At 37.9% G+C, this 10,886-nt stretch overlaps 1 protein-coding gene across 6 annotated transcripts in view; it reads left to right on the top strand.

The window, feature by feature from the left end:
• The window catches only part of FOXJ3 (forkhead box J3), a 144,007-nt gene that overhangs the window by 12,848 nt on the left and 120,273 nt on the right, over nt 1–10,886 (top strand). For all 6 annotated transcript variants that reach the window (XM_081818232.1, XM_081818228.1, XM_081818230.1 and 3 more), the window contains one exon: nt 10,078–10,138. In XM_081818232.1, coding sequence (XP_081674358.1) covers nt 10,095–10,138 — 44 coding nt within the window. In that variant the 5' untranslated portion in view covers nt 10,078–10,094. The remainder of the gene's footprint in view (nt 1–10,077; nt 10,139–10,886) is intronic.

Genomic DNA, 10,886 nt, shown 5'->3' with positions numbered 1-10,886 from the left:
CCCCCCCCCCCGTTGATTTCCTCTTGAATCAACCTAAATTATACTGTTTTTGCTTGGTACTCAGTCTTCCCACTAGCTCCCACCTTTACCTAACATGGAACTCAAAGCACAACCTTCTTTTTTTTTTTAAATTAAATTTATATATAATTATGCAGAATTTTCATTTTTCAAACAAGATTATTGGCATTTTGAGAGCAGAAGCCTTGTCTTTTTTTCTCTCTGTAATACTGGGAAGCGTTTTTTTTGTTGTTGTTGTTTTTTTTAAGATTTTTTTATCTATCAGTGAGAGAATGAGGGAGGGAGGGAGAGAGAACGGGAGCATGAGCAGGGGGGGAAGAGGGAGAGGGAGAAGCAGACTCCCTGCTGAGAACCCTGGGATTATGACCTTTGCTGAAGGTAGACGCCTAACCAACTGAGCCACCCAGGTGCTCTTTTTTTTTTTCTTTTTAGATTTTATCTATTATTTGAGAGAGAGAGGTGCTCTTTTTTTTTCTTTTTAGATTTTATCTATTTATTTGAGAGAGAAAAGCTTAGTAAGTACTTATGGAGAGTATTGATACATATACCAGTGGGCCTATTCTTGCCGCCTCCTACCTAGCTCCCAGAGTCAGCTAAAGCTTTTGCCAGTTAAAAGTAAATAATTCAGATCTAAGTCTCTTTTTCTCTTACCCCAGAAGCCGCCTTAACCTTTCAGTGGTCTGAATCACAGATAGATAATGTGGTTTGCATGTGGCCACTTGCCCATCACTTTGTCCATGGCAAACTACTATAATTACTGGTTGTTTTTAGACATGACCTCCTCAGTGTAGCACTTCAGGTAGCTATTATCTATTGAGCATAATTGGTAAATGATATGAAACCTTTCTGCTATCCTTGTCCTAAACCAATAGTTCCTGAATTAAGCTGTGTATCAGAATCACCTGAGATACTTTAATTTAACAGATTCCCTAGGTTTCACCCTAGACTCTTGAGTCAGGGTTTTCAGGAATGGGTTATTAGAATTGGTTTTTATAAAGTTGGCAGTGGTTTGTAGACTGGCTTTGGGGACCAGACAGGTAATTTTTTATTTTGTTAAACAGCTCTAGCAGTGGGAGACTGTAGCTTCCCATCTTTTCAGTTGCAATACAGCATGACATTCCTCTGGTAATCAGTACATTCTGATATGTTCAGTTTACTTTTCAGGGATATGGTAGGATCTCTTGCTTTGAATTACACCAGGCAAAGCACATGAATCAAATGCCCAAGATAAAGATACAGGATCCAGAGAGGTGGCATCTTGGCTTTCTAAATATAACTCAGTTTAAATTTAAAGCCTCAAAACCCTCCAGCCCTCTGAAAGCTTATTCTCTCTGTTTAGTGAATACCTTTAAAAGTTTAAAATAGAAGAGTTCAACATTTTTGGAGTGAACAGTCTTTTGAATTTTTCGTATTTCATGTACATGCAATAGAAGTGACTTAAACATATAATATGATTTAATTTAATATATTTTTGTCAGATTTTCCATAAAAACAAATCTATAAATTGGGAAAAAGTTCTTTATTAGACCACATAATATGATCTTGGGACCGGAAATTGTGGTTAAGTTATTGAGCAAAGTAGAGAGACTGAAGCTTCAGGATTATCCGTGGGTTAATGACAGACCCAGAAATAGAATCCTGTGTTATTTGCTTGGGTTATGATTTGGTTTGAAGAGGGTGGCCTGTGATCTGTTTACATAAATTGCAGGAAGTAAGGTTTGGGGTTTGGAAGAAGCTATAGCTCTGTGATGTTTGGCCAAGAAGCTCCACTCCCCCCACATTTACCACCTGTTTGATTGACACCGGACCTAAACTATGGAGGGGAAAGAGGCAGTTAGTTCAGACTCTTTAGTCTTAAAACAGTCTTAAAAAGCTAAAGCCGATTGTTTCTTGGCAGGCATTTTTCATATTCTGTTTTAGAGAATAACAAGACCTGGTCTTGGTTTTGTTTTAGGAGGAGAGAGGTATAACCTAAATAGTTGATTTGTAGGTACTAGTAGAATGTTTTTCTGTAGAATTTTGTATAAATTTTTTTTTATGAACCATAAGTGTATCTTCATTAAACATGTTTAATTAATAGATGGTATGGTTTGGAAATAGTGGAACTCACCAGCAAACTTTCCTGAACCACTAATGGTTCAGGGGGTTATAGATTTGAGAATACTGCTGTAGTAGCGTTGCTTTCTGGTGAAGTCATTACTTTTACTCTCCCTTTCCTGTTCCAGTTTGGGGGTGGGGGTGGCTCCTGTGGCACTAGTGAGGGAAGAAGCAGGAACTTAACAAGAACATTTGTGTGATGGAGTTCTAAACTTACTCTTTTTTTTTTAAGCTTTATTGAGATAGAATTCATATACTATACAGTTCACCTATTTAAAGGGTGAAATTCAATGTTTTTTAATGTATTCACAGGGTTGTGTAATGAACAGTGCAGTCTAATTTTAGAACATTTTCCACTCTGAAAGAAATCCCATACCCAGTCAGTCCCCTTTACTCCCCCACTTTTCAGACCCTAAGAAACTTATCTAATTTAATGTAACTGTTGATCCACAGTGTAACTACTAATAGAAATTTGCCTGTTTTGGACATTTGATGTAAATGGAATCATGTAGTCTTGTGACTGGCTTCTTTCACTTAGCATGTTTTCAAGGATCATGCTGTAGCATGTATCATTCCTTTTTTATTGCCAACTACTATTCCACTGTACGGATATAGCACATCTTATTTATCCATTCATCAGCTAGTGGGCATTTGGATTGTTTTCACTTTTTTGCTATTAGAATTTAATGCTGCTGTGAACATTTGTGTATAGATTATTCTGTGAATGAATGTTTTCATTTCTTTGGTATATACCCTAGGAGTGGAATGGCTGTGTCATATGGTAACTTCCTGTTTAACTTTTTAGTAAACTGCTCAACTGTTTTCTGAAGTGGCTGCACTGGTATCTCATTGTGGTTTTGATTTGCATTTCCCTGATGACTAATCTTTTCATGTGCTTATTGGACATTTGTAGATCTTAGTAACTTTTATCTTTGCCCATTTTTTTGCAGTCAAATGCTCTACCTATGAGCTGTATCTCCACATCTTTTTTTTTTTTTTTTAAGATTTTGTTTATTTATTTGACAGCGAGAGACACAGTGAGAGAGGGAACACAAGCAGGGGAGTGGGAGAGGGAGAAGCAGGCTTCTCGCAGAGCAGGGAGCCTGATGCGGGGCTCGATCCTGAGCTGAAGGCAGACGCTTAACGACTGAGCCACCCAGACGCCCTTAAATTGGGTTATCTTTTTATTATTGAGTTTTAAGAGTTCTTCATATATTCTGAACACTTAACTTGCTCTTCTAACTACGGATTGGTGCTAAATTATTTGCCTTGAGGTAGGGAGAAGTATTTGATGGAAGACTTTATTTAAAAGGTCTGGTGAGTTTTCAGTCAGATCTTGTTCTTATTTGAAGTGTACTCTCTTTTTCCAGCTCTTGAGGAACCTGGTTTATTCATATATTGAACAAACGTGACAGCTAACTGTTATATACCAGGTTTTGGGGACGTAACAGAATGAAACAAACTTCTTTGTGCATTCCAGTGGGGAAGAAACAGTAAAACAGAAGTTGTTATCAGTTGGTGACAAGATCTGTGAAGAAGAAAACAGGGTAATGGGGGATACAGTGTGATGAACGTTCTAACATATTCTTCACCTTCTATGATTTCTTAATCTGTTCCTCTCTGACTGCTTGACCTTATTGCACTTCACATTTATCTTCATTTTACATAATTTGTAGCTAAACCTCTATTTCCCCTCCCCTAATTCTTAACCTTTTGCAGTCTGTTTTTGCTTTCACTAGGACACAAAACCCACCCTCTGTACTATTAATGATCTTCTAATGAAAGCCAATATTCTCTTTTCAGTGTGTCCATCTTAATCGACATGTTGCCTTTCTGTGCATTAAATCCCTTGCAGCCATTTCCAGTACAATTTTCTCAACTTATTTTTATTTTAAACTAGTTCCTCTTCTCTTAATTATCTTTTAGTTCTCCAAAGTTAAGTTTGGCTTCTCGTCTTCCTTTAATTCTCCCGCGGTGAATTGATCATTCTGACATGATTTTAATTGCTTTCTGAGAGCATAGGACTCTTAGATCTCACTTTTTAGCTCAAGCTGTGCCACTGCCTTTAGGTGTAGCTAGTGGAGGTGAGATGAGCAGCTGATTGCTACTCACTCAGCAGGATTCTTTTCCCCTTACTCCTTCCTCTGGCAGATTTCTTCTGTTCAAGCTGATTAAGACAGGTTATTTCTTTGACTGCTTTAATAATTACCTGTGACTAATGGTATAACAAGTCACAATGCTCAGTTAAGTAACATGAGTCAAAGGGGTTGTTTCTTCATGGATGCTAGTGAATTTTATACTTTCAAGTCTTTTGAAAGACAGGTCTAAGTTCAGAAGTTAAAACAAAAAAAAGAAGGAATAGTTTCTTACCTCTAGTGCTGTAGCATTTACTTTCAACAAACTTGTAGTTCTTTTTTCTAATATTATGTTGATGCTTTCATTCAAGCTATGGTCACTGTAATTGAGGCATGGATCTTCTCTTTTGTGGAGAGGAGGAAATTAAGCCTTAGAGAAGTTAACAGTATACCTAAGGTCATAATTGGGATTCCAGTCTAGGTCTTGACTCAAGGTCATGAATGTTGTAAGTTCTTTGTAAACTATAAAGCATTATATTCCTGTGTCGGTGGGAGAGAGGAGAATAAGAATTAAGATAAAGATTTCTTGGGAGCGGGGCGCCCGGGTGGCTCAGTTGGTTAAGCGACTGCCTTCGGCTCAGGTCATGATCCTGGAGTCCCCGGATCGAGTCCCGCATTGGGCTCCCTGCTCAGCAGGGAGTCTGCTTCTCCCTCTGACCCTCTTCCCTCTCATGCTCTCTATCTCTCATTCTCTCTCTCTCTCTCAAATAAATAAATAAAATCTTTAAAAAGAAAAAAAGAATTTCTTGGGAGCTTTTTCAAAATTCTTCATCACCTCCGGCTCCCAAATAATGCGTTATTATACTACTGTTTTGTTAAACATCTGCTTTCTAAATGGAAATAAGTTTATAATTAAGTTTATTTTATTTTATTAAAAATTTTTTAAGTCATCTCTGTGCCCACTGTGGGGCTCGAACTCACAACCCTGAGATCAAGAGTCGCATGCTCTACTGACTGAGCCAGCCAGGTACCCCTGTAACTCAATATAATATACACTTGAAGACTGCTTATATTATTAAAAGGAATTCCATACTCTTGTGTTGGTGATGGTATGTAGTACAGTTGCTTTTACTGGAGCATACTCATCAGTGAATGGCTGTTTTTTACTACCCATATTCTGGTTGTGCCACTTTACACAAACTTTCTTATATGTTGATTTTTTAAAGGATTTGGAGAAAATTCTACAAGGTGCTTTTGGCACCAACTCAAACTGTAAATTATGGATATAATTGAACGAGTTAATATAATTATTCAACTATAATTGGCTTCAGAAATGTGAGTTTGTAATTCAGAGGACACTGAGACTTTCCTGACTGAACTGTGAACTTTAGCTTTCTTTTGTGAGATTTCCATGTTGCTGGTCATTTGCTGGGTAGGGAGAAGATTGGCAGATGTTTGTTCTTTCAGTTAACCAGCCTGGGGTTCACCATTTAGGAGCAGTAATCTAGATTAAAAATGGAGAAAACTGAAACTAAGGCATTGAGGCTAAAGCAGATTAGAAAGATATGTGGGAACTAGAGTTGGTAGTAAATGGTAACTAATTGGGGATCCTAAGGGTTTTGATGTTTTGGGGGACTCAAAATATAAGATCCTTTTCCCTTGCATAAGTTCTGAACTGAGGAATTTAACAAGAAGCAACAGATGAAAAAATATTACTGCTTTTAAAATTAGTTGTTTTTTTTTTTTTTAAGATTTATTGATTTGACAGAAGAGAGACACAGCGAGAGAGGGAACACAAGCAGGGGGAGTGGGAGACGGAGAACCAGGCTTCCTGCTGAGCAGGGAGCCTGATGCGGGGCTTGATCCCAGGACCCTGGGATCATGACCTGAGCTGAAGGCAGATGCTTAACAACTGAGCCACCCAGGTGCCCCTAAAATTAGTCTGAGATACAAATTCACATACTGTAAGTTTACCATTTTAAGGCATAGAATTTGGTTTTATGCTGAAGGTTTTGTTTTTTTGTTTTTTAAGATTTTTATTAGGGACTTTTGGTCCCTACTAATCTACTTTCCAAATATGTGGTCTTTTGTGTCTGACTTCTTTCACTTAGCATAAGGCTTTCAAGGTTCATCCATGTTGTAGCATGTAACAGGACTTCATTCCTTTTTATGGCTGAATGATAATATTGTATATTATGGATATTGTGTAGATATGCCACATTTTGTTTATCCATTCATAAGTTGAACATTTGGTTTATTTCCACTTTTTGGCCATTATAAATAATACTGCTATATGAACATTTATGTGCAACATATGTTTTAAATTCTCTTGGGCATGCACACACATGTACCTGTGTGTATCTGTCTATCCATCCCCAAGAGGATTTTATACACACACACACACACACACACACACACACACACACGTGTGTAGCATTGAGTTGCTGGGTCATATGGTAACTTTTGGAGGAGTTACCTTTGTTTTTGCTAAAATTGATATTGTAGAATGTTACAGAATGTGATTTAGTTTTAAAAGTCAAATGGGCTAGCTCACTCTCCGCATTCTCTTAATCCCACCTATACAATCTAGACCATGGGACGGCCCACCTGATATGTAGATTGTTATTGTCAACAGAGCAGGTGCATCCAGATCACTGCCTGTAGAGTCCTGATGTAGTCCTGAGTTAGCTCTACCCAGTAACCAAGTTATTTACCTTTTTGGTGAGGAGTGGCGTAAGAGCCTAGGAGTGTTTAGGGAAGTCATTCCTCATAGAAATCAAGAATTGGAAAGAAGTGTTCTGTTTTAAAAAAGGCAAAGAAAGGGGCGCCTGGGTGGCTCAGTCGTTAAGCGTCTGCCTTCGGCTCAGGTCATGATCTCAGGGTCCTGGGATCGAGCCCCGCATCGGGCTCCCTGCTCGGCAGGAGGCCTGCTTCTCCCTCTCCACTCCCCCTGCTTGTGTTCCCTCTCTCGCTGTATCTCTCTCTGTCAAATAAATAAAAATCTTTAAAAAAAAAAAAGGCAAAGAAAGGAGTTAGGCTAGAAGGCCATTCTTAGATAAAAGGACTGTGTCATTTTATGATAGGAAATATGTTAGAGATGATGAATTTTGTTTTGGAATGACAGATTTGGGTTTTCCAGGATGGAATGTGATATTTATGGTTGTATATTAGGAGATTGATCCCTGTTAGAGATACAGATAGGAGATTCATACAGGTAATTGAAACAGGAGTAGTTAAATCATCCATAAAGTAAAACAGTAAAGTGTCTAGTAATTACCGTATCTGGAAATTTTTGAGGTTTTGATTCTGCAAACTGATGTTTCAGCTATATCTTTCTCTGAGTGGCTTGTTTCTTTCTGGGTTTTGTGATACCCCCCCCCCTTCTGGGTTTTGTGATTTTTTTTTTTAATTGTGAATTAATTAGTTAATTTTTAAAAGATTTTATTTGAGAGAGAGAGAGTGCTCTCGAGAGAGCACAAGCAGGGAGCCCATTGTGGGGCTCAATCCCAGGACCCAGGGATCTTGACCTGAGCTGAAGGCAGACAATTAACTGACTGAGCCACCCAGGCGCCCCATGAATTTATTTATTTTGGTACCTTATCTGTGAGAGTTCTAGGCCTAGATCAAAGGCACATTCCCCAGAGAGGGTTTATATTTGATTTTCTCAAGGATGGGTGGGGAATATTACCATTCTAGGACTACCTAAACAAAATTCTAAGTATGAAGCTTTTTATTTTTTTTAAGATTTTATTTATTTATTTGACAGAGAGAGACACAGTGAGAGAGGAAACATAAGCAGGGAGAGTGGGAGAGGGAGAAGCAGGCTTCCCGCGGAGCAGGGAGCCCGATGCAGGGCTCGATCCCAGGACCCTGGGATCATGACCTGAGCCGAAGGCAGACGCTTAACGACTGAGCCACCCAGGCGCCTCTGAAGCTTTTTAAACTATAATCTAGGTGAGAGTGAGCTTATGGTTATAAATATCAGGGGAGATACTGTTTTACTGCAATCATAGTCCCCCATCCCCTCGTTGGCATTCAGTGCCAAGGTTAAGAAACAGTTTTCCTTGCTATCTCTTGGGTAACACCTGGACTTTGCTTCTTGAACCTTGGGCCCCATTTGCCTTCTGAGTGCAAGCTGAAATTCATAGGGTTTGGCAAAATGCCTTGAAGGTGAATGAAAGCTTTTTTCAGTACCCTGCATACTTCTTTAGTTTCTCTATTTAGTTTTTGGCCTTGATCGGATGTTATTTTCCTTCGGGATTATTGATTAATTTATAAAGATTGTAAAAGGTTTTATCCAATGTTTGTAATTTTCAGTGACATGTTGATTAAGCTATCTATTCTGTCATTCTAGCAGAAATAGAAATGCCTTGTCTCGGGGTGCCCGGGTAGCTCAGTCGGTTAAGCATCTGCCCTCGGCTCAGGTCATGATCCCAGGGGTCCGCTTGCTTCTCCCTCTCCCTCTGCCGCTCCCCCTGCCTGTGCTGTCCTCTTTGTCAAATAAATAAATAAAATCTTAAAAAAAAAAAAGAATAAATGCCTTGTCTCTCTCCAGTGCATGCAGGAACAATTAGATGTTGGGAATTTGTTCAGCCTCTAGATTTTTTTTTTAATCTTTTTTTTTTTAGATTTTATTTTTATTTTTCGGTAGAGAGAACGCCAGCAGGGGGAGTGGGAGAAGCAGGCTTCCCACCGAGCAGGGAGCCTGATGTGGGACTCGGTCCCAGGACCCTGGGGTCCTGACCTGAGCTGAAGGCAGACACTTAACGACTGAGCCACCCAATTCAGCCTCTAGATTAAAGGTTATAGACAGAACCTAATGTTTTGTTTGGTCCACATAGTATTTAGAAAAGAAAAATCAGGAGATTTCAAATAAAATTTTGGATATCTTGCTTCTCTTGAAAAATCAGTTCTTAGAATATTGGGCTTGCAATCCTGCTTAGCAGCAATTGGCTGGAACTGGGACTAGCAGCCGATCCATCCCCTTCACTGTGAACATGTTTTCTTTAGTTGCACATAATCTTCACCATTTGTGCAGTGTATGCATATATATATGCTTATGCTGTTCCAACTTCTTTCATTCATGTTACTTGTAGACATTGTTACCTAAATGCTACTTGTAGAGTACTACCTTGTGCCAGGTAGTAGCGCTAATAGACCATTTTGCATTTGTTCATTGAGTTATTTAATTCTAATAACAAACCTGCAATTTGTCCCTGGTGAGTAAATAAAATTATATAGGCAGTATTTATCCCTAAGTTACAGATGAAGAATTTGAGGTTCAGTGAGTTTACATAAATTCTTCAAGGTCTCATAGTGTCATAGTTGAATTTGAACCTAGAGCTTCTTATTCAAAACTCCTTCCATTTGAATGCTATTTTTAACTTTCTTTCTTTAAAGCAGTGGAACTGTTCTTCACATGAAGTCTTAGTGAATTTTGGTATATAAAACCAATAAAGATAACACTGCTTTGATTGAAGAGTAGATGGGATGGGGGACAATTATGTGGGGATGGGAACCTGCATACTCAGCTCTTCGGTTTCCTTTAGGCACTTCTCTGGAATCAGTAGGATTCCACTAAATAGCTCGGATACACTCTCTGTATAACAAGCATAACAATTTGTTAAATTTTATGAGTTTTCATCTCCTTTGGATATTACAGTTATAGTGTGTTTATTTCTTTTATGCTTCCTGGTATGTCTGTCTTCTTCAGTATAATTCCTCTTATTGTTTAATAGTATTTTTGATTCCTACAGGTATTTGTTCAGATAGTGGTGAATCTTTTAGCCTTCTATTTGTTTTCAGATTGTTTTAATTAGAAATGAATCTTATTTATAGTTTAATTTACTTTGGAGCTTCTGCTAACTAACTCTTTTTTACTTTTCAGATTCTCTTTGTGGCCAGATGGGTTTGTATGGACAGGCTTGTCCATCTGTAACTTCATTAAGGTGAGTGCTCTTTTTTTCCTTACTGAACATGTAACATTTAAAAGTTACGCCATGAATTTCAAGGTGAGGTTCGTAATAAAATATTGTTTGTTTTGTCAGACAGTGCTGTTTGATGGGTTGGGAGATACTTTTGCCTACAAAGATATTTGTGGTAATGGGATTTGGATTTTAATTTTCACTTAGTGAATTTACATATGTTCTTGTATATGGAATAACAAAATTTTTATACTTCATTTCTTTTTAAAAATATTCTGCTTTCTACATGTTTTAATTAGAAAATACACAGTAAATTTGATTGCTTTTGTAGCAGATTAAATAAGACTTGGTGCTAGTTTTTATCTCTTTCTAAATGATGATATGAACATGATACCTAGATTATCCTCATTTACAGTGAAGTTTAAAAAGTAGGAACTAAATTGTATACAACCCAGTAGTCTTAGATTTTTTTGAAGTTGCTAAATCTTTCTGCAAATTAAATCTTACGTGAAATCCTGTGAATAAAACAGATACACACAGGACTTTTCTGCTTGCTTATTAGGCTTTAATATTCTACCCTCACAATTGCCCCTGAGGGATTGTTGCAGTTCCCAGAGCACAGTTTGAAAAAATAACCTAAATCTAATCTGTTAATTGAAATCTTTCAGATTAGAACATGAAGTGTTGATGGCAGTATCTACTGGTCACATGTAACTGCTGCAGCTAGGTGTTTTATTTATTCATTCAGCATATTGAGCATCTAATATGTTGT

Source organism: Leptonychotes weddellii, chromosome 4 (assembly GCF_054177405.1).
Source record: "Leptonychotes weddellii isolate Sample4059 chromosome 4, ASM5417740v2, whole genome shotgun sequence".
Classification (NCBI taxonomy): domain Eukaryota; kingdom Metazoa; phylum Chordata; class Mammalia; order Carnivora; family Phocidae; genus Leptonychotes; species Leptonychotes weddellii.
This window is presented reverse-complemented; position numbering and strand designations above follow the sequence as displayed.